Source organism: Maniola jurtina, chromosome 10 (genome assembly GCF_905333055.1).
Source record: "Maniola jurtina chromosome 10, ilManJurt1.1, whole genome shotgun sequence".
Taxonomy (NCBI): Eukaryota; Metazoa; Arthropoda; class Insecta; order Lepidoptera; family Nymphalidae; genus Maniola; species Maniola jurtina.
In genome coordinates this window covers 7,825,584-7,850,055 of record NC_060038.1, presented here as the reverse complement: position 1 = coordinate 7,850,055, position 24,472 = coordinate 7,825,584, and the positions used below count along the sequence as shown (strand labels likewise).

The 24,472-nt window shown below is 38.3% G+C and overlaps 4 protein-coding genes across 6 annotated transcripts; 2 read left to right on the top strand and 2 right to left on the bottom strand.

Annotated features, from left to right (window-relative positions):
- The first annotated feature begins 871 nt into the window (after positions 1 to 871).
- On the top strand, positions 872 to 2,819 carry LOC123868924 (transmembrane emp24 domain-containing protein 3). The gene is made up of 4 exons (XM_045911605.1): positions 872 to 1,119; positions 1,350 to 1,467; positions 2,080 to 2,207; positions 2,540 to 2,819. Exons 1-4 carry the CDS (start codon positions 964 to 966, stop codon positions 2,768 to 2,770), a joined length of 633 nt encoding a protein of 210 aa, XP_045767561.1. The 5' UTR covers positions 872 to 963; the 3' UTR covers positions 2,771 to 2,819.
- Positions 2,820 to 3,196: 377 nt separating this feature from the next.
- On the bottom strand, positions 3,197 to 4,383 carry LOC123868922 (protein YIPF5). Its single transcript, XM_045911604.1, has 2 exons — positions 4,109 to 4,383; positions 3,197 to 4,021 (listed from the first exon to the last, which is right to left on the bottom strand). Exons 1-2 carry the CDS (start codon positions 4,203 to 4,205, stop codon positions 3,339 to 3,341), a joined length of 780 nt encoding a protein of 259 aa, XP_045767560.1. The 5' UTR covers positions 4,206 to 4,383; the 3' UTR covers positions 3,197 to 3,338.
- Positions 4,384 to 5,483: 1,100 nt separating this feature from the next.
- On the top strand, positions 5,484 to 7,289 carry LOC123869087 (uncharacterized protein K02A2.6-like). The gene has a single exon (XM_045911823.1). It carries the CDS (start codon positions 5,529 to 5,531, stop codon positions 7,287 to 7,289), a length of 1,761 nt encoding a protein of 586 aa, XP_045767779.1. The 5' UTR covers positions 5,484 to 5,528.
- A 928-nt stretch (positions 7,290 to 8,217) lies between these two features.
- Positions 8,218 to 22,508, bottom strand: LOC123868917 (ataxin-2). Of its 3 annotated transcripts, none has more exons than XM_045911593.1 (11): positions 21,988 to 22,508; positions 21,348 to 21,440; positions 18,859 to 18,974; positions 17,221 to 17,308; positions 16,814 to 16,893; positions 14,518 to 14,661; positions 13,944 to 14,045; positions 12,785 to 12,941; positions 12,436 to 12,494; positions 11,766 to 12,056; positions 8,218 to 11,342 (listed from the first exon to the last, which is right to left on the bottom strand). In XM_045911593.1, the coding sequence occupies exons 1-11, from the start codon at positions 22,086 to 22,088 to the stop codon at positions 10,099 to 10,101; spliced, it is 2,475 nt and encodes an 824-aa protein (XP_045767549.1). In that variant the 5' UTR covers positions 22,089 to 22,508; the 3' UTR covers positions 8,218 to 10,098. The 3 variants fall into 3 exon arrangements, with proteins under 3 accessions (XP_045767549.1, XP_045767550.1, XP_045767551.1); XM_045911594.1 differs by having other exon boundaries at positions 14,518 to 14,658; XM_045911595.1 differs by lacking the exon at positions 21,348 to 21,440.
- Positions 22,509 to 24,472: the final 1,964 nt, after the last annotated feature.

The following is a 24,472-nucleotide window of genomic DNA, read 5'->3' as shown; positions in this document are numbered from 1 at the left end:
GGATCTTCGGAACGACCGAATTCTATCGACGGATTTTAACTGATACTGAGGTAGGATACCAGAAACCTTTAAAAGACAATTTTTATTCCTAGATGATCCCAGTAAAAAAAGTTTCTACTGGATTCTTAAAACCTAAATCCATGCGGACGTTATTGAGGGCAATAGAACTGTACGATAAACAAATTGTCGAACTGGTATCAAGGAGGATTTGGATCAATTAGTAGCATACAGCATAATAAGTTTGCCTGGTGGAATGGAATCTTGATCACAGACTGACAAAAGAAAGCTCACAACTTATGGCCATATCAGAAAAAATTCTGTGTCCGTTAGGGAAACGCTGCATCAATTATTGCTACAGTTACATTGTTTTGATGGACCTACGGTAGTTTTGTTGCTTCAATGCATTTTAGTCAATAAAGGAGGTTATTGGTCAATCAGAGGCAGTACCTACTTAATTGTCAAACTACGGGGTTACTCCGCAGGCCCCATGATCACGTAACGATTACGTACCCTTTACCCATGATGATGCGCGCCGGAACTCGAAGGGGTACTCTCATGTCATGGGTCATGGCACTCTCTTCATACCGTACATCCTCTGTTAATCTGTGGTTCGTACATTTTATACTAGTCCGCTGGCGTGCGGCAGACTGCTAGAATATTCCCGGATCAGGTATAAGGTTTTGATATTCGCAGATTCAGTCGCAGAGGACAGAACGTTTTCTAATTCTGACTACCTAACTAGTTAAAAGTGATTTAACATGCAGCCGGCCTAAGTCCATAAACCGAAGACTATATTTTGGAAATAATAGAAATTGTTTATGGATCAAGCATACGTGTAATGTACGAAACGTCAAAATTGATGACGGTTATCAAATGTCAATGTCAAGTAATGTAATAAATTATTTTAACGAAAATAATTATTTTTGTCTAGAATTCGTGTTTTATTAAATTTTAAAAACAAAAATGTATATCGCACCACTCGTTTTTACAATACTAGTCACTCTAATTAGTGGTATATTTTCCAAAAGTGTAGAACTTACGTTCGAATTGCCAGATAGTGCCGTCGAATGTTTTTATCAGGAAATTGAGCAAAATACATCTGCCTCGTTGGAATATCAGGTAAAATACGCTGGGTATTTACCTATTATGACTTCTCTGTAGATAGTAAACAACCCATTTGATTTAGCCTATTTGTACTCAGTAGGTAAATTCTAATGTTTCAGAACAAGTCATAACCTATGTTTTAACATTAAATCGTCTATATGCAGTAGGTACCATGGTGTGTTATCACTTAATATTATTTAAATAGCGAATATAATAAATTAAAATTGTTTTCACCCAATTTGTAGGTTATAACTGGAGGCCAGTATGATGTGGATCTAAAAGTTGAAGGCCCAAACAAACAGATAATATATCAGCAACAGAAAATGCAGTATGATTCTCATCAGTTCACAGCACAACATACAGGTATTTTTATAGTTTATCCATAAAACACTGACAGCCAAAATTAAATTCAATCATCGATGTATATGGATTAGCCTTTCCCATACAATTCCGTCCGCAAAAATACGCTTGAATCTTACGTCATCGTCATTGACAAAGTCAAGAGACTTTTGCAAATTCTCTTGACTTTTTGAGCACGTTTTTTATCTTCGAAGGGCCCATCCATATACATCGATGAATTCAATCCTATCTGTAATCTGTTGATAGATTACTAAGCACCAAATGTTATTTGTCAAAAAAGCTTTTTTGACAATTAACAATGTCGCTAACTTATGGATAGATTGACTACTTATTAGATATTACCTCAAAGGTATAGAAGTATCATTCAGTATCAGATATTAATTAATACCTTTCTTAATATTACATAAACTCTTATCCCCGTCTCATAAAAAATAAGAGTTGTTTGAGTGCCATCGCAGGAAACTCCAAATCACTAAGTAAATGTCCTGGGTCACATGACCTAGTGAGCCCAGACTGTAATAACATTGACATAAAAAGTGCCAATACTTCAAGTGGAGAACAGTTCTTAAAAAGAAAAGCCTATGGAAGTCTTATTTATTTTTATATCTTTTTCAGGAGTGTACAAAGTTTGCTTCAGTAATGAATTCAGCACATTTTCGCACAAACTTGTTTATATGGAGCTAAATGTGGGACCAGAGCAGCCACTTCCTGGTATTGGTGAACATGCCACTGTACTAACACAGGTATTGACCAAGTTACCTTTGCTGCATCAAGCAGCCATAAAGTTTCCAGATTAGATAATGTAGATAGTCCCATATAATGTATCCATGAAAATTGAAAATATTCTTGAATATTTCTGCAAGTTAGATTGATTATTATTATTTATCACACCTTACTTCCCTTATTTTTGTGAGGATCACATTTTTTACCGCAGGATTTTGAAAAACGTAAATCCATCGGCTAGTATATAATAATTACTATAATTTATAATCAAATTGTAGGCAGACATTGGATCCACATGCACAGCTTGTTTTTAGCTATAGTTTGTAAAGTAATTATGTTTTATTATTTTTAGCTCGAGACTTCAGCAGATGAAATCCATTCGGCCCTAAATAGGATTATTGATCATCAAACTCATCACAGATTAAGAGAGGCTCAAGGGCGCAAAGCGGCTGAATATCTAAACGAGAGAGTGTTCTGGTGGTCAATGTGTGAAACTGTAGCTATTGTTTGTGTTGCATTTGCACAAGTTATGGTCTTAAAGAACTTCTTTAGTGACAGACCAACCTTATATAATAAAATGTAATAGTAAATGTAAAATAGTATAATTATTAATATATTCCATGGGCTAAATATTATATTGGTTTTATTTTTGTCTGTCTTATTTGTAAGAGACTAGAATGTACAAACCAGAAGTTCAAGTTATGTTGACCTTAACATTTCATACATCTTTGCCATACCTGTATCAATTACATACGAAAAATTAACTTTCAATATTATCTGCACTGTAAAAAAACTGTAACTCAAGCTTACAACAACAACAACAGCATTATTAAGCAACAGTATTTTCTTTAATTTCTTGTATTCACTTGTAATGTGTATGTATCTTATTTTATGAGTACTAAATACAGAGAAAAAGATTTGAAAGATTGCATGATTTAATTGGAACCAATTTATATGAACTTAGATTTATTTGATATATTTTGTATTCACTTCTGCAATAAAAACATAATTAAAAGTAAAACATTTTATTTACTATAGTTACCTGGTTAAACATTTGGTTACAACATGGGTTACATGATATAAATGTTTTCGGTGATAACATTCATAGTATAAAAATATAGCATTATCTAAATTAGTTCAATGTTAGTCTGTTAGAACAATACAAGAAGTGCAAACACCCCATTAACTAATGCACATGGGTATGCAATAAGAGGTCTTTGTTCAAAATCTCCTGACATAGTGACAAAAAGGCGACTTGCTGATAGAGCAGACCAAATCACCGCTGCAGCTGACATACTGAGACCTATTGTACCTTCAAGAGATAAAAAGATACCCAAGCAAGCCAATACAACCATTGGCAGCATGCAATACCCTAACACACTGGCAACACTCAATAAAGTAAAAACTCCTTCCGTATGACTCATTAAAGATAGTAAACAGTACATTAAAATGACAGACATTACAGATAATCCATATACATATCCAAAATGTGCTTTATTCCCAGAAAGAAACAAACATACTGCCAGTGCTAAGCAAAATGCGATAGGACCAGCAATATCTGTATCCCTGAGTAGGAAATTAGCATCATCAGCTTTAGATTGACCATGAAATGGATTGAGCACAGCTAAAGTTTTCTCTAATATTCTATCTGGGTAAATTTCTAATTCATCTAGTAATGGTGGTTCATCAAATTCCGATGATTCAGTAGGTTGATCCCCTGGTATTGGTGCTGGCGTGTATAAACTTGGATTGTAGTATTGGTTGTTGTTGACAGGCATGCTTTGTCCTTGGTCAAAGGAAAAGTTTTGTTGGTCAGCTGTGAAGTTCTGGAAGTCTAAACAAATGTTTTTGGTTAGTAATTATATCTAATAAATTAACACCTAATTTACAATAACACTATCACTGAAGTATCACAGTTTACCTAGTGTTTGAGAGTCGCCGAATGCATTTGAATTATTAAAATGTGCACTGTTTTGAGCTTGCCAAGAATACTCATTTGAATTCGGAAAACCAGCCATTATTAGGTATCGTTCGTTTATCAGTGAGAAAAAAATAAATTAACTTCTCTTGTGTGTACACGTTAGAAAAAACAATCAAGAAATCCTTTACTTATTAACAGGCAAAACCGCCGCAAAAAATTACATTAGATTTAGATTTTTACCAATGTGTAACATAATAGATCAAACGTCAAAACGTCAACAAGTATATAATAATAATTGTCTTTGTTTTCAATCAACTGTGTACGTTACGGCTCTGGATTCTAGCTTTCTTGTTAATTTAACTACAAGCAACGATAAATCGAAGGCTCAGATCAATGAACCACAGAGTACAGATACAGAATAAGTACTATGTACAGACTAATAACTGACTTCGTCTGTGTTGGCATTTGCTGGCGCGGAAGCGGCGTCTTTTTGGAGGGTTTTTTGTTAAAGTGGCTGTTTTTTGTGTTTCACTGGTGTTTTTTGGTGGTGGAAGTGACTGGGAACATACTGAAAAGCGCTCTAAGAGGGCGCCGCGCGTGTATCGGCGAGCGCCGGCGCGGATGAAGTCGGATTAAGTTATATAGTTTCCCTAACATGTATATAATTATATACTTACTAATCTTTGTAAAGCCAGACGAGAGAAGAAAAAAAAGACTATTAAGGGGCATGAGACAGGCCTGCCCGCGAAATTCAAATTTAATTTGGTTTTTCACATTTTTTAGACGATACGACAACGTAGGCTTATGGCATTTTCAATTGCGACAATGGCAGTATCATCCTCACAGGTTTATATAAAAATCTTTACTTGAAAGGGTCCAGGTTAAGAAATTAGCTGTAGTATTGTAACGTACAGAGGGCGAAGGGAAATAAATTAGGCACGAACTATATTTCCGTAATCCATTTTACTTCGTGGCGATTACATGACTGACGCGGGTATTCCAGTTTTCTATGTACCCACATTACACCCCCACACTTAATAAATACTTAAAATCTTACATACTAAGCTATAAAAATACTAAAGTCTATTCTAAATACAAAATAAAAGCAAATCAAAGTTTATTAAAAGGTTTCCTTATTCTACATTGTCTCAGTGGACGCGGCTCCGGCGTTATCGCGTGAGCCGGTGAGGTACTGCGGCGGCGGGTCTGAGCCGGAGACTCGTTACTCTCCACGGCATCTTGGAACTCCGGTGAAGCCGGAGTATTCGTATGGGCCTTATCTGACCCTGTCGAGCTACCCGGTGTAACTGGCGCTTCAATGTCACCTCGTGTGGACCGCTCCGGCTGGACCTGCTCCGATAAAGCCGAACGAGGATAAGTTTAAAACGAGGAGTGCGTCTGTGTCGGGTTATTCTCCATCATGTCGATCGGAAAAGTGAAGGAATTCGATATAAAAAGCGGGGTGTGGTCGTCATACGTCGAGCGGCTTGAGATGTATTTTACAGTTAATAATGTTAAGAGTGACCTCAAGCTACCTACGTTGATAGCGGTGATGGGAGATGAGGCTTACGAGCTTCTAGTCAACCTGTCCAGCCCAAAGAAACCGGCAGAGTTGAAATATGAGGACGCAATCGAGTTATTACGTCGGCATTTACAACCGGCTCCTTCAGTTTTGGCAGAGAGATTCAGATTTAGACAGAGAAGACAGGCGGCGGACGAGAATATAGCCAGCTATGTCGCCGAGTTGAAGAAGTTGACGCGCCATTGTAAGCTGGGGGATAATTTGAACGAGAACCTGCGAGACCAGTTCGTGTGCGGATTGAGGAGTGATCTCATCCGACAAAGGTTGTTCGCGGAGGAGGAAACGATTAGTTTCGCCAACGCGGTGAAACTCGCCAACTCGTTAGAGGCCGCGGAACGGGACGCGGCGGCAGTGGACACGGTGGGAGCGGCGGAGGCCGCCGGGGCAGCGCGCGGCGCGGACGGCGGCGCCGCGGCCGCGGCCCTCCATACGATGGCCGGGACGGAGAACGGGCGGTGGCGGCGGTCGGCCGCGCGCGCCCGAAGTGTACAGGACCAGAGTGCGGCGCGGAACGGCGCGGGAGCGCGAACCAGGAGCAGTGTGAAGGGGACAGGGTACCGTTGTAAAGGTTGCACGTCCACGCTCCACAGCTATGAAGCCTGTAGATTCCGGGATTACGTGTGCTCCCGGTGTCAATCCAGGGGCCATATTCGGCGCGCCTGCGTTCAGAAGGCCGGTGCTGGCTCGGGAAGGTTCAATGCGGTGCACTACGGGGACGCGGAAGGAATAGCCAGTGAGGAGGAAATGGAAAGTGATTTCCATCATCTCTGTTTGAACGATTACAAGGCGGTGAGTTTGCCAGTGCTTATAGATAATGTTGAGGTCAAGATGGAGGTAGATACGGGAACTGCAGTTTCGTGTATTAATAATCATACATATGAGAAACATTTTAGTAAAATAAGATTAGAACCCACGAGTGTACGACTTAATTTTTATGATGGCTCAGTGCTTAAACCGGTAGGGGTTATCAAGCCGGTCGTGAGTTACGGTAAAATAAAGAAGAACTTAGAATTATTTGTTATCGAAGGCGGGACTACATCTCTCTTAGGTAGGCAATGGTTAACAGAGTTAAAAATTAAGATCCCCTTATTTAGTAATTGTCATAAAATTAGCGAAACCAGTGGATTAGGTTGCTTGGATAATGAATTAAGGAATTTGGTTGACAGGTATAAAGAACTGTTTAGCGGCGGTCTGGGTCGGTACTCCGGAGGCAAGGCAACCCTAAGAGTGCGCGAGGGGGCGACTCCCGTGTTCCACCGTGCTCGGGCCCTGCCGTACGCCCTGCGCGATCGCGTCGATGCCGAGCTCGACGCGATGCTGCGGGATGGAGTCATCGAGCCGGTGGACTGTTCGGACTGGGCTTCGCCTCTTGTACCGGTAAATAAGGCTGACGGTTCTTTGAGGATTTGTGCGGACTACAAGGCTACAGTGAATCCCGTTTTGTTAGTTGATCGTTATCCTTTGCCTAGGATCGATGATTTAATCGTTCGCTTAAGCGGCTCGAATTACTTTTCGAAGATAGACCTGTCGCAAGCGTATAATCAGATTGAACTGGATGATTCCAAAAATAGGGCCCATGAAATCCAAGTGGATCCGTGACCAAGGTCTGTTAGGCCACGGCCACATACGTACGGCTTGCTTCGGCGGCGCGTCCGCCTGCGCCGCGCATACCTCGCATCCTTGGCATACACGTTGTATAGACTCGTCTAACGAAGGCCACCAAACGTAACTGCGTGCTAAAGACTTAGATTTCACTATTCCCATGTGAGGCTCATGAATCATTTTCAACACTCTATCCCTACATGTCTCCGGAACCACTAACCTATGACCCCACATCACGCATCCCATCCTCGTCGCCACTGTAACGTACAGAGGGCGAAGGGAAATAAATTAGGCACGAACTATATTTCCGTAATCCATTTTACTTCGTGGCGATTACATGACTGACGCGGGTATTCCAGTTTTCTATGTACCCACATTACAAGTATCGACTAATTCTGACACATTAGTCGATACTAGAGCTAATTTCTTAAATTGGACCCTAAATTTGAATTTCGCGGGCAGGCCCGTCGCTTCCATCTTAGCTACTAGGGTCGAGACTCGCTGGTGCTAGGTATACTTCTTTTCTTCTTGCCGGTTTTTTCGGTTCCACGCTATGACGTAGGACCGGCAAAAGGCAAAATACTTTTATGACTATGGCAAAATGTCTATTGTCTTCTTCTTCCACTTTGCTTTACACGTATTAAAATATTTTGTGTACTAATAAGTGATTAATAAATAAATTCAAATAATTCAATATCCTCTTTCACGCAATCGATCCATCTTTTCGTTGACCGCGATCGACAGTCTACTACCTTCGTTACCGCGACAGTCGACGTTGATCTTCGTTACTTTGACATTTGACATCGACGTTCGTTACTTCAACGAGAACGACCTCCATTACCTCGACAATCGAATCGACATCGACCTTTGTTACACAATATCGACCTGCGTTAGTACGGTCTACCTAATAAATAAAAAACTTTAAAATAATTATGGCATTTATTTAATTTCTTTTTAATATATATTCATCATATAATTATGGAATGACAAAATGTTTTATATTATCATAAAAAGTACAAGTATTTATGCATAATATTATTGTGTTATAGTCCAAAGCCGAAATACAACTGCACATCTCTATTGGCTTATGCAATTATAATCCTCAGGAAGAGATAGGTGTGCAGTTGTGTGGAACGCGGCCTGCCAGAATTCTATCAAACGTCCGAATGCTCAAGGACGTCTCAAGATTACGTCCGATAGTTTGCAGTTCTGTGTGCATACTACATAGCGGCGTTCCTGAGGATTGCCTCGGCTGATCGTGATGTGCCGGCATTTCGGCTTTGCACTATTACAAGAAAAATATTATATATACAATGCACTGTATTAAGCAGGTAAATTACATGGTAGATTACATTCTCATACTAGTATATTATAATAAATAATAATTAATAAATAACCAGATACATAAGAAGGTAGCTCTTGCCAAAATACTTGTAGCTTGGGACACAGCATATATCATTAGGAGTTGGTGGCGTTTTCACTATAATATTAAGATTAGTTATTGGTATATCTGATTCGATTAGATATACACAATCTCTATATAAATTGCCAGAAATAATAATATTGCTATCAATGCGCGAAGGATAGCATTACTTTAAGACCCGCCAATTTAGAGATTATGTACGACATACCTATAAGACTAACTTAAGCTGCGCAGGCGGTCCTCTATACTTACATAAAATATTTATAAAAACATAAGTACGTAAATAAAAAAATCTTATCATATTCAACTGAATTTTAAATAATTTACACAAAATTATAAGTAAAAACAAAAGATTCAGGTACCACTTTATAAGTCACCTTATAATATTTCATGAAACATTCACGTTGAGTTTAGTGTTAAAATACATAATCAATAACTAATAACTTAACATCATTTGTATTATATTAACAAAGTACACTACAATAAACGTAATACTAATATTACACATTATTAATTAAAATATATTAGAATTTATCAATATACTACGTTTAAAATGCTCCTTCTAAAATAATTAGTTAAAATGCCCACTACTCTTTTTAAATTAAGTAGTACTAAATGACCCAAATCAGTACAATGCAAGTTTGCAAAATAATTTTACACACTTACAGACCCGTTAAATCGAACTTTATTATAGCATGAACATCTCAGCTTTGCTATCCAGTTGTATTAACAGGAGCTGTTATTACGAATCACTTGTAGTCCTAAATCCAATTGTTTGTCGCTAATTATTATATTATTGCTTACTGTATCGTGAAGAATTAAATCATATTGGAATGTCTAAACTCAACTTGTACTTCAAGTTACAATTTTATTAGTGTGAATTTAGATTATTAAAATGGAGTTATTTGAAGTGATTTTATATCATGCATGAACATCCAGTTAAGACTATGATTGCTTGCTATTGTAAAAAATATCTTACCCACAATGTATATCTTATGTACTATATACATTTTGTACATGCGGTAGGTATACAAATTACATGTATAAATAACTCGTTTATAAAAATATGAACACGTCAATAAATGGAGATTACAAACACTTTAAATTCCGCCCGTTTAAAAATAAAACGTTACCAACACGGGAATAAAAAACTTAATCGAGTAAAATAATATTCACAATCATAATATATATCACAGATACCTAAGGAAGATATTAGATTAAATCTATCTTTGAGGTACTACACATAGCGTTATTGTAAAAATGTAAATAAATAAAAAGCACACAATCTCAAAGTGATTCCTATTTCCTAGGTATGTCGTCGAAACACTGACAATAGTCACGACGTCTCAGGTCCAAAATAAATAAATAGTCTTATATCAAAAATTAAACCTGGAAATAATCACTCACAGTGCAATCCGCACCATTTTTAATACTGTTTTTTGTATCCTTCGCTGTGGGGACGTTGATCTTTTCATAACCCGCTGAGGAGTCCGAGCGATCGACACCGCCTTCACTTTCCCCAGAATTTACTTTCTCGTAGGGCGGCTCTCGCTTCGACAGTTCGAAATATTTAACACTTTCATAGTTCGGATCCTTTTTAGATCGCACCGAGTCGTACTTGGAGTCCTTCGACCGCACAGATTCGTACTTCGGGTCTTTACATCTTAATGATTCGTAATTAGGATCGTGAGCGTTGACACTCTCGTAATTAGGATCTTTGGGGCGAACAGACTCGTAGTTGGGATCGGACTCGCTGCCCGTGGTGTAGAGCGGATCGTTGGACATGGATTCGTAGTTCGGTTCCATTACCGATTCGTCGTTATTGTTTGCCGGCCAGTTGTACTTCTCTGGCCTCTTGTTCACAGTGGAGTATGTGGGTTGGACTCTGTAGTTGGGCGCGATGGTGGCATAGGGCGGGGTGGAGGGTTGGTTTCGCAGCACTTCATAGTTGGGATCGGAGTCGGACGCGTTGGCATCACCTTTGGAAATGTGTTCGTAGCCGGGGTCGCTGCTGATGATGCTGTCGGGGCCGCTATCTGAATGATTCAGCTTCAGTAAATTATTATTAGTGTAGTTGGACGGCTGGTTTTTGCTTATATCTTTGACAGTTTCGTAGCCGGGGTCCTGATTGGAGTTCTTTCGTTCCTTGCGGGCGATGGTCTCGTAACCGTGGTTGGCGAAAAGCTTTCGGTCGATCGTTTCGTAGCCTGGATCGTCGCTTCGGTACTTGGAGCTTTTGGGATCGACGTCAGTAGACTTCCTTAGCGACTCTTCTTTGGCTTTCGCCTTTTTGATGACTTTGGCGTACATTTCCTCGACGTTGCGCGACGGGCTCTCCGTGGCTCGTGGGTCGGAGGTGAGGCTGGTGTTGGGTTCGGTGGAGTAGTCGCTGCTGGCGGGGCCGTCGATGGAGTTGTAGAGGTTGTCGGCGGGCGGCTCCTTGCTGTCGATGTCGAAGTGGAGCTCCCGCGCGACCAGGGGCCGCGCAAGATCGCCGGAGCTAAAACGATGCTTCTCCACGGGATAGTTGCAGCCGTAGAAGTCCGACGAGCTGACGCAGCTGTTGTTCCGCTGGTGCTTCTCGTTGAGACTGCGCCGCAGCTTGTCGTGGTTGAAGTGGAGATCACCTGGCAAGGAGAGAAGTTACGATCTTGGAAGGAATGACATATTGTTGCAGAAATAAAAGGCAAATAGCATTGAGTGCAAGACTTTCTCTGCGTAGTATTCCTTATTGCTGGCGGTCGTGACTTCTAATATAATGATATAATAAATTGGGATAATAATGTGGTGGTAATAGATATTTAGTACTTTAAAACATCTCGATAAAAGATGGCGGCCTGAAAACAACTATGTATTCCGATTGGCGGCCAAATAAAAACACCTAAGTTACTCTCGAGTCCGCGTAAAGAAATTTTACTTGAAAATATGTACTAGTAAAGTCCAAGACTCGCTAAATAATGTGCAAACATAAAAGTTGACTAAATTAAAAAGTACTTGTAAAAGCTTAATTGAATTAAAAAAAAAAAATTATTTATTTATCTAAATATTACCGGTGCTGGATATCCTCTGGTGTCGTTGTGCGAGCGGGTCGGCGGAACGTGGAGCAGGCGGGTGTGCTGGATGCGGGGGGTGAGAGGAATGAGAATGGTGTGGTGGGTGAGCCGGGTGCGGTGGGTGAGCTGGGTGTGGTGGGTGAGCTGGGTGTGGTGGGTGTGGAGGGTGCGTTGGGTGTGCTGGGTGAGTGGTATGCGGCGGCGGCGGTAGCGGTGAATTGGCCTGTCGCTTCTCCGGCTTGGGTGAGCCAAGCGCACCCGTTGAATTCGAACACGATGACATCGATGCTGAAACCAAATTATATATTTTTTTAATTTATAGGTTAGCGCTTGGCTGCAATCAGACCTGGTGGCAAGTAATGATCCAGCCTACGATGGAGCGCGCTTGCCTAAAAGATGCCTATTCACTCAAGATTTCAAGGTATATTATAATTGAATGGGAAAACTGAAACTGACACTGAAGGGTGTTAAAAATTCTAGCGGTTCCAATTAGAAAGAGGAGGCAAATCGTTTCGTACGTATACATGGAATTTCAAATACGTACGGGTGCAGACCTTGGCGATGCCTTGTAGTGCGATAGTAGAAAGGTGAAGGAGGAACCAGGTCGAAAAGTTCTCGTGCACACTCTCCGAAATATAGTAAATGAAGTATAATGAATGTCATTTACCTTGACGTGAATGTGTGGCATTTGACGTTGACGCCCCGATTTCAGGTGGTGCACTTCTTCTATAATTAAAATAAAAAATAAATATAAAAAAATCAAATGAATACAAAGAATACACATCAAGTAGTCACTGTTGTAAATGGATTTTTTGCATAGATAGCATGCCTCCTGGAGACATGATAATTTTTATCTGGAGCCTCAAAACAGCTGTTGTTTGGTGACCATTTTCAACAGAAGTGACTTTGAAAGTTACATCCAAAACAGATCTAATTTACTCTGAAGTCACACCTAATGATTTACTTTTTTGTTTTTATTGAAAGGTTTTATGTTTTAATTTTCAATTTCAATTTACCTGGCGTGATGCGTGACATCCGCTTGCAAAACCGGCGCGGCCGCAGGCGCGGGCTCGCTTGTTGGCGGGTTGCGGCGACGTGGCTCGGGCGCGATTTGCGCGTATGTGTCCGAACCTTCGCCCACGCTCGCGCCTTCTATCGCCTCGTACATTTCATCTGTGTGCCGAATTAAGCCTTGTTCACATGAACGCTTTTCTAACGCGCGGTAAAAAAGCGTTTACAATAGATGAGGGCAGTGTTGAATTTTCAATTCAACGCTTCATTCAACGGTTTTTGGATTTATGACATTTTATTATTTTTCAAAAAGGAAGGTGGTTTTCAATTATTCGGCGCATATTTTTTTATAAAACATTTTGGTAGGATCCACGTAACATACATGATACAATCAATTCCTACAGTTAGCTACAGGTGATTTATTAAAATATATATCGATATTTATATCATATTGCACTTTTTGTTTGTAACATGTGTACGAAGTAAGGATTAATAATGTAACAATTTAGTACAGATTTATACAGGGCAAGTAGTTTATGATATACAGTATACTTATCAGTCAACTAATAAAATCTGAGTCAAGACAATATTGCATTTTCAAATACTTAAGTAAAGTTACACGTTTATTACAATGATAAGCATAATAGCATATCCTTTTCCGGCAAGATTGACAATATGTAAACACAAAACGGTACATGTATTTCAAATATTCGATTTACAATAATTTATTATTCTTTGTATAAAAGTAGTTGCAGTCCCGCGCATTACTGAAGCAAGCTGCGAGCCATATCATTTACATAATCTTCGATTGTGTACTATGCTTTTTTCAGGAGCATACTTTTAATAGACTTTTTAAACTTGTGTAAATGTCTAAAATTGATTGTGGGATTTTGTTATAGGAGATTACACTCATTGCCACAAACGACTTTCGGACTTCTTGAAGCGGAGCGCAGGAGTCGCAAGCCTATTTCGATTTCTAATTTGCTTATCATCTAGATAACCAATTTTCATGTAACTAAAAATATTTTACAATACAGTTTAACCTATCCAATTAAAACTGTAGGTATTCAAGACTAGTTAGAGAGTTTCTAATGAATTTGATCTAAAATGGTGGATAGATGCTCATGAAATAAGCCTGAAGAAGTAGGTGATTACAGAACTAACCGGAGTCATCGGAGACAGTGGCATAGTGTGGCTGCAAAGGCTTGACGTTCTGTGCGCGAATGTTGCTTAGCGGCTCTCGGACTGATATGCTGGTGTATCCCTCTGGAAAAAAACAAGAAAGGAGTCCAAAGAGACTCTAATGCACATAATCTGCTACTGCCCTCTACTCGTAATGCATAAACATAGTATCCACCAGGTGAGAAATCCACCCTGAGAAAGCTACTCTAAATCTAGTCAGGAAAGTGTTTCTGTACCTGGCGTTCACAAGTTTTGGTACGGAACTCTAAAATTGGTGGCGATTACAATGGGTCGGAGACGGTCGAAGTGATACAGGGATTTCAAGGACTTGCAAGCCCCAAAAATATGAATGTAGGGCCTGCGCAGACGACGGGCTATTGTAACGAAGACGGATAGCCGAATGTAAAAGAATTAAGAATCATCTAAGTATCCTATGAGAATTCTTTGTTTTTCGGGGATAAAAGTAACCTATTATTCGTCTCCGGAATGCAAATTATCTCTGTGCCATATAGATGATGCCCGCAACTTTGACAAGTGGTTTTATAATGAAACATACTGGCGGAGTCGGTGGAGTCGCCGCTGAAGTGCGTGTCGGGCGGCAGCGGCGCGCGCGGCGACGGCGGCGTGATGTAGGGCAGCTCCTGGCTCGACGGCAGCTGCCCGCTGATAGCCACCGACGCCGAGATCAGCACCGCTTCTGCTGAACGTTCTGCACCGTTATACTCTTCTCAGAACTCGTTGACTCCGAATTAGCACCACACGATTTTTGCGTAGGATAAATCTTAAGGTCATAGCTCAATAGAGCCACGCGGCACCACCACGTCGTCCACTCGTTGCTGACAGGCGGTCCACGGGTGGACGTCACGTTGTCACCAGTAAACCGCGCGTGGTCAACGAGTGAATCGCTTGGTCAACGAGCGGACATCGCGTTGTCCACGAATTTTTGATTATTCTGTCAGCGATTGGTACAACGTCTCAAATATCCCCAGCGTGAATCACTTGTGGGCAGCGCGCGGCTCCTCGGGACCCGCGCGTTGGCAACGAGCACTCAACGTAAGGCAAGCATGAGAGCAAACCCGCCGTCCGCGCGTGGACAGCTTGCGAGCGAGGCTATCCGCTGACGCTACGGAGTTGATGTAGTATAAGAGTATGCTCATACAAGTTCATATAAAGAACTGCTCGAGGCGAGGCGAGGCGTTGCAAGTCGGCCGCCGGGTAATAATGAGCTATGGCCTTTACCAAACACGTAGTGGCGCAAACAATAGAACCTTTCACACGTTTAAAACTAGGTACTCGTACACTGTACAGGTACCGACAGTAAATATTGCACACAAGTAAAATAATTTTTAAAATCGGTTTTTGGGTAGTGTCGATTTTGTTTTGAGTTTTGAGTTTATCGATTACAAAAAAAAACAAATTTTTCCGCATTATAATATTAGTTTAGATTAACTTTAGAAAGAGATTTCTGCTGCGTCGTCTTTGTCACTCACATTTATGCGAGTGTGATATTTCGTCAAATCGTCAGTCTCGACGCTAGAGACTACGCTCCACGAAATCGTTATCCTTTCTAAAGTTTGATGTGCAATATTTTCTGTCGAGTAGGTACCTACCGTACGTCTTTTTGTAGTACAAACAACGTGTGAATTGTTCTATACGCAATGTACCTACCTAAGCACCAGTAGCTTTTGATAAGCACTGCACTTTTTTTTCAGGATAAATGGGGGCCCTCTTGAACAATAAAAGCGAATAAATTTATTTTTTTGATTTACCCCCTTGTTGAGTCATAAATAATTAAAAATATTTAAAGTCATTATGAGATTACTAAGGCAATTTTTGGAACAAAACTACAGTTTAAAAAAAATGATCGCCTTTAATAACTAGTATGGCCTCGGCCAACCTTAGGCGTATTTTGTCTTGCACTTGACCAGTTACGTTATATGTTTTTAATAGTCGATAAGTACCTTAAGTTTATCCATTTATTTATTTTAAAATTAATTATTATTAGTAAATAAATACATTAGGATTAGGATTACAACAATAGCAATTGAATACTTCCAATTTACATTATCGACATCGCAACACCACTTGAGATTGAAGTGTTAGTGATAACGTTTATCTAAGCCAATATTTATATTATTAAAGTATTACTCAATAAATGAGTATTGCCGAACTCTGTGATGAATAACAAGTCAACTTTCTTGATCGTATTATGCCATCTAGAGCTCTTGGCAACAAGAAATTCCAAGCTCCAAGGGTTAAAACAATTAAGAAACACACTGGAAAGCATTTTTAACCTCAATAAGACCAAGGTATTTTATTGTGATTAAAAATTTCAAAATTCAAAAGTCCTCAATCAAAATCAATTCAAAGTTGTATGAAGTCACTTTTGCTTCCTTCAAGATTGCAGAAAAAAAAGTAAAATTTTCAGAAAAAGAAAGTTTTCTAAATTGATCTATCTTAGAAAATCCAAGATAGTTTTCCTACCATCGATCCTTATCATAGATAACGTGGCGATTTCGTCTACGTGGATTTAGGTTTTTAAAATTCCGTGAAACCTAGTTTTTCCGTGATAAAAAGCAATCTATGACACTCTCCATCTTTAACTATATCCATACGAAATATTACTTGAATCAGTTGATCTGTTGCTGCGTGATTAAAGGACAAAGGCATGAAAAAATCACGTCAACCATTGATCCGTTGCGGTGCGATTGAAGGATAAACCAACAAACAAACACACTTTAGCATTTAATAATATGGGTAGTAATAGATCTGTTAACAGCAAACATTATCACGATGATATAAATCGTACACAAATTAACAATTAAATGATAATGATCTCATTATTATGATACCTGCTGCCGAAGAAGCTGTTTCCCGTTCTTCGATTTCAATATCATTATCGGAGCTTTGATCAGGTGTTATTTCCACCGTTCTGAAACAAGTGTCTTTCATTACATAATGAATATACCAAAATCTTAACCTGTCTTAACCTTTATTCTCATTTTTGTACAAGTTTTAAGTCTTAACGACTTAAAACGATTACGACAAACTGGGGATTTTTTAATCAAAAGTTAAGAAGACGGTCTATCATTTAATAGCGTCACAAAAACTAAAGATTCACGTGATCAAAGTGATGGGCAAACGTCTATGGGAAAATTTCTCCTATGGATTGCAAACGAATGTGTTTTTAACAGGGCGTTAAAATGCTAGTTTAATTGTTTATTGACTACTAAAATGCATTCCATTACAAGCGACTTACATGTTATGACTTTCATTCTGTAGCTTAGCGTACGCGTGTTCGTAAGGATGATCTCTGCTAGTGGACGCTGCGACAATGGCCTTATTTCCTGGAAGATAACATGATATAATCTTCCTGGAAGATATCATACAGGAGGAAAACATTATCGTTTTTGATGAAAACGTATACGTTAACCTAGCGCAGTGGTAAACGCTGTGTTCTTATTAGTGGGAGATCCTGGGTTCGATTCCCGGGAGGGCTAGGAATTTCATAATTTCTAAATCACTCGTCTGGTCTGGTGGGAGGTTTCGGCCGTAGCTAGTTACCACCCTACTGGCAAAGCCGTGCTGCCAAGCGATTTAGCGTACCGGTATGATGCCGTGTAGAAACCAAAGGGGTATGGGTTTAATAAAAACTGCCATATCCCTTCCAGGTTAGCTCGCTTCTATCTTAGACTGCATCATCAGCTACCACCAGGTGAGATTGCAGCTAACTTGTATTTGAATTTAAAAAAATAAAAAATCGTGTTAGATAATACATAATAATGTGCTCAATGAGCGGCGCGGTGCTGGCGCGGTGATAACTGATAGTCATGTGGTTAAGACAGCGCGGTGAATATTATTATATTATTATAATATTATTGTAAATTGTACATTTGAAAAGAGCAACCGCCGAGTTTCTTGCTGGTTCTTCTCGGTAGGAACAGCATTCCGAACCAGTGGTAGATTATTTTGACGATTCAAAAGCACTTGTAAAAGTTTAATTGAATAAAAATAATTTGAGTTTGAGTTTGAGTTTGAATACTACTTAGTGTTACCCGCTCAACCGCCAGTCCGTTGAGGAACAATCACAGGTTTTTTGGGAGGCAAGCCCCACATAACCCCTGCGTTTCCCCTGACGGAAGGGTATGCGTTAGGCATTTCCTGTGTATAAAAAAAAGTGGTTAAGACCGCATCAGTACCCGGGATTGAACTACAGACCTCCCGAACAGGAGGCCGCCGTCTTAACCACTACGCTATCCCAGCTTGACGATAACGTAGACTTACTGCTAAAAATAAACTAATTAATGAAGATGTAGGTACGCCCAAATCATTTCCTAGTAGCGACCCTTTAATGTATAATTTATGTAATGTCTAAAGATAAAGGCATTGTGATCATCGATTAGATTTAAATCAATCAAAATCCATTCGGTAGCAAGACAATGCAATTATTTAATTGCATCTAAGTTTTCTTTTCCGTTCACGAGAGATAAATGGATAATGGTTCTTGTGACTCTCTTATTAAATACGTTGGTCTGATCCATTCAGATGATTCATTGCTATGTTGTTGTTTCAACGTTCTTTGCTATTCTAGGAAAATAGGATAGTTTCTCACAATAAAAACACAGTAGTAAGTTATAAGACATTCATTGTGATTTGTGACACGCAATTTGAAACGAGTTTCGCTAGATTTATACACATCTACATAATAATCTTTAAAGAAATAGGATTACCTCATTGATCCTTTTCTATTGGAATCAAAAGGGGCTAAGCTATCCTACTCTTGGTGGGAATATACAAACTACCGTCTAACTACCAGTGGTAGTCTTGACATGTAAGTGCCACATGGCATCCTACATGGCATCAATAAACTTATCTCATTTCAAAAAGATATATTTACCTTCGTCTAAATTAGTAACTGTGGCATATATTTCTGATGCCGTGTCGCCGCTGTCGTGCCTTCCAACGGGATGCGGGATTTCCGGCAGACTCCGCTGACTGTTTTGCGTCGACGCCCTATATAAGATTTTTAATTAAGAATTTTCTAAGAAAATCAAGTTTTTTATCAATATTATAATTCATTAATCAACTATGACTAATTCTGTAGTGCACAATCTCTAAAATAACAGCCCTAAAATTGTTATCTTTTTCATAATGCTTCTTGCGGAAAAGGATAGGAACTTCTAGAGGGAAGGATTTAGACCTGCCAATTTAGTTAGTGTTACAGAATTAGCCTCACTGAATGTAGTTGTAGATAGACAACTATAATGTTTCAAAAAAAATTAAATAAATAACAAAAGAAATTTTATAAGTGATTTTTCATTTACTTTCGATTTTATCTATTATCCTACAAAAATATTTGCTAGTATCGACATGTCATAAAGTCCAGTATGCCTGACGAAAAATTTTCCGTCCCTTTTTCATTTATAGTAAACGATAGATTTACACACAGTTAAATAACTTGAACGTGTAAGCACTAGAGCCTCAGAAAAAAGAATCAAAGTTATGTATGTTTTAATAATGACTATAAACTGTTAAACATGATTCATTTGAAATGGGCAGATTTTTTCTATTAATTATTTATTATTATTTTAACAACTATAGCAGCTATTTACATTTAGCATTCCAATTGAAAAAACAAATGTATATTACATGCAATAGTAATTAGCAGTAGACATTATAAAATAAAATAAGCTGTATTTAGCTCATAGCTTGTTAGTACATAAATAATATAATGAATAGGTTACATCATAGTTAATGTATTTAACGCTTGAATATAATAATTATTATGCTTGTCTGTTGTGTCAAGTATAAGTATAAAATTTCATGAACAGCTAAAACCTTTTAAATACATTAAACAGTCTGTCACGAAAGTAGCATTAACACCAAAATATTGAAAAAGTTACACTAAATATTTGAACACAGAAGAAGTGGGTATTAAACTAGCAGATATGCATGCAGACTTTGCATGAAGTATTAAATGTTGCAAGAAAATTAAATTGTTCGTTTTTATAATAATCATCATATTATAAATGTGAAAGCTTTTTAGGGTTCCGTACCTCAAAACGAAAAACGGAACCCTTATAGGATCACTTTGTTATCTGTCTGTCTGTCCGTCTGTCCATCATGTCTGTCAAGAAAATCTATAGGATACTTCCCATTGACCTACAATCATGAAATTTTGCAGGTCTTATAGCACAAGTAAAGGAATAAATCTGAAAACCGTGAATTTGTGGTTACATCATTGAAAAAAAATTAAAATGTGTTTAAATTTGCATAGGAAGATAACTATACCAAGTGGGGTATCATATGGAAGGGCTTTACCTGTAAATTCTAAGACAGATTTTTATTTATGTATATGCATAATAGTTTTTGATTTATCGAGCAAAATGTCATAAAAATACTAGAGTACGAACCCTCGGTGTGCGAGTCTGACTCACACTTGGCCAGATTTTTTTAAATAATTATCACTCATATTATAAATGTGAAAGCTTTTTTGTGAAGGGAAGATCTCATCCTATCATGCCAAAACAGAGCAATGGATCAATGTGTTTTTTTTTGCATGGATGGATATAGTTAAGACCTGGGCCGGGAAGTATCATCTATATTCTATTTTTTATCCTATTCCAGAAACAAAGAATTTCCATAGAATTTTGAATGAAGAAACCTAAATCTTCACAGACAAAGTCACAGACATCATCTAGTATAATATATTTGATCCATATAGTCAATGTACAGACTTATGAATTATTTTACACATAGCAACTTAAATACATACTCCTAAGCAGTACATGAAAAAGTTAACAGCTTGTTTTGTGTTAGGCACATTTCACCAGCAGGCAGGTAATTTTAATAAGTTGCTGTATGCAAATGCATTAAATTCATCTTTTATAATATAACAACTAAATGCTAAAGGCCACACATGCCTAGCAGGCTTGCTTGCAGCATCTACTGTAGCTTGACCTATGAACTGAAAAGCCTCTGGCATGTGTGGATCCTGGATAAATATTATTAACATAAATAAATAAATTGAAGTATGGTTAAACTGCAAGAGCTCATTCATTTCAAAATCATCAGGTACAGTTTACAATATGAAGATGAGTTGACGAGACATAACTATGACATCAGACAATACACCATACAACAGTTACAGTTAGTTAGTTAATGCTTGTTGTTCTGTATTGTCAAGAGAGTTCTTTAAAGAGCTCAGTTCATATTAATTGTTGTAAACTGTACTTAATATTTTTTTGCAATTAATGAATTTTTACATTTAGCAAATGTTAAATACACATAAATACATATATGAAGTTAATTAATTTATGAGATTAGATTTAACATCTATGTTAGCCCCATTAATTTAATGTCTAGGGCATGCTTTAATGAACAAACCGCTTGACGGAGGCAGGAGTGGTGGGGGCCGGGGAAGGTACCTCCTCATCCAATCGGATTTTGACCACACCGGCCGTCCCAACCAACTCACTTCTGTTAAATACAAAATCTCTTGAAACAGGACATTCTATAGAACTTATTATAATACTTTTTATTTCTATGCAACTTATAATAATATGCCATCTATTGTACATGTATGTGATGGAACTATGTCAGAAGCCTTCCTATAGGGTTTTAGATAAAACCAACTACAACTGTAGAGAGTTTCAACTCAATCAGATGAACAATTAATGGAAACATAGGAAACAAAGACACAGTAACCAACAGCATTTTGATTTGTTGCATTAACAATGATTCTTTTGATTAATGTTTCTATACCACAGTTGAATTTAAACAATGTGGTTATTGATTACCTGAAAGAATCATTTAACATTCAAGTAAACATTATTATGACTAATGACTTAAAATTTCTAGTATGAATATTATAAAAAAATTCTGTAGCTTTTTTAGACATATGAATTTAATATTTATTTGAATGAGTGTTTCACTTAGTCCTGATATCAAATGAGTACCTATGTAATATTATGATTTATTTGAAATTATAACTAAAATAGGAATGAAACTGGTTAAGAATACTTACTTCTGGTTGGAGTTCTTGCAGCCACACACACATGCAGATATAATAGTAACGAGAGTGGCTAGCACTCCTACACTTAGAGCTATCTCTATGAAAGTATACATAACAACAGTTGCTTCAATCGATGCTCAAACACCCGAAAGTCCCGAAATTGTGAGTACTTTCCATTACAAACGTTTTTCAGGTGACTTCTTTAGAAAATATCACTCCAAATTCATGATTTACTTCCATTTGAGAAAAGTATTAAATGTAGGGCACTTGTTTACGCGACTATTGCTTTGCTGGGATGGGTCGAAATGAAATTTCTAAATGGCACTATTCGAATTATAGGTATTCACTTGACAGAAAAATCTGTCACATCGCTACGATACGAATAATTTATTGTTAGCTACCCATTTGATTTATTACAGGTTGGTGATTTTTGCTATAGTTTAGCGCAACAGCACCACCAGCATCTCTATTAAAAAACCAGATAAACTTAAAATTCTCCGAGTTTCGACGAATATAAACACAAAAATCACAGACAAAAATAAGTGTACAGGTGTTTTTGTACAGATATTTGATGTATATATAGCGCCGTGTTCTCTACCAGGGTAGAAAGAAAAACAAAAGAAATGAACACTAAAAAATATATATTATAATCAGGGATGGTACGGAGCTTCGGTTCCGGTTCCGTTAAGTCGGAACTTCCGATTACTATTATACTTTCGGTTCCGACTCCGGCTCCGACATTTTTTAATCGGAGGTGTGAATCGGAGGTCGAAGCATAGATAGCGGGCGAGTGCGGCGGCGTGTGCCGACCGACTGTTATGATTCGACAGGTTCATACGCGTCGTGCGGGGAATCGCCCCTCCCCCGACCCGCGCACTCAATTGTCAATTATTTTTTCACTTCGTCAATTTTTGTCTTGTCCACCAAGCTCGGTAGCGAGCGAACAACTTTTTAGTGGCGCTGGCCTAATCTACGACCCCTTAAGAAACAGATTAGAGGGAGACAAAGCTTCAAAGCTTTTATTCGTCAAATATAATACGCTACTTTTAGAGTCAATTAATACGATTTAATTTTTTTAAAGCTTTTGTTCGTTAGTATAATTTAATTACTAATTGATTAGTACATTGCTACTTCGGGTTTAAATTCATTCTATTTAAACTTGTTGTTTATATGCCAATTTTGTTCATTTTTTATGTTTTATCATAAAACATAAAACTTTTATGTTACAACTGAAACTTAAAATAAAAAAAAATACTACATAATGTTTTATTTGTCCTTAAATAATAATTCTCTCTCATGTCACCCTGCTTCCGATTCCGATTCCGACTGCGGTTCCGATTCCGAGAAAGCAAATTTAAAAACTCCGATTCCGGCTTCGGTTCCGATAAAACTGCTTCCGTTACATCCCTAATTATAATTCACTATTTAAATTTACAATTTCTTTGGAAACTACTACACGCTACAACGGGCTAGATGCAACTAACCAAACTTGCTACGGCTCACACGGCGTAGCTCGAAAATGCCTATTTACTAGTGCCTCTACATCACACCACCCCAAATTTTTATCTTAATAAAAATTAAACAAATACAAATTTCCGCAACCTTAATTTTATTTCACAATATTCGTTCTTCATTTTTCGACAACCCTAGCAATGTTTCCGATCCGCTTACAAAACAAATCATAATTTAAACACGTCACCCAGTTAAAGTGTTCCTTTGATTCGATACATGGTACATCTCTTAACACATCATACTTGAGATGAGGTCACTAGAACTTGAGCAGGTGGCGACGGGGTCGCTGTGGCAAGTCCACTTACAATTGTTGCTATGCCCGCGCCATCCAGCCTACGTTGCACTCAACACTTCGAATGTTGGTTACATTACATTTTACATTTACACACTATCCAATAAACTATAACAATCGTCAACCACTCTAACACTCCCAATAATAAGGTTTAGTTATGTTTTCTAATAAAAAATAATATATGCGGATCGGGCCATTTTACAATACTTATTTCGTAATACTCATTTGCTTAATTGCTAGTTGCTACTCGAATTATTCTACTGATACCTAACGGGCGTTTTGCTGACTCTCCCACTCCGAGTAGTACGGATTGTATGAGTCGGCAAAACGTCATCGTCACTAAATCTACATTTTTTCTTACATGACGTTTCACCCGGCGTTTGTCGTGGATTTTCGATATCCAGGACAAAAGCTGGTTTCAACCTGTCAATGGAAATAAGTGCTTGTCTATTGGGTAACTGTACTAAGTATGCTTTTTCCAACCGCTTTATGACGTCATAGGGACCGTCATACGGTGGTTGTAGACACTTACGCATTACATCGTTTCTAACAAAAACTTTTTTACAGTCTTTTAAAGCAGGGTGCACAAAAATAGTCCGAGAGTCTCTCTGTGTCTCGGGTTTTGGTCTTAAATTACTAATTACCTGTTTCAACTGCTTTAGGTACTCCTCACCGTCCGTTATCTTACTATCC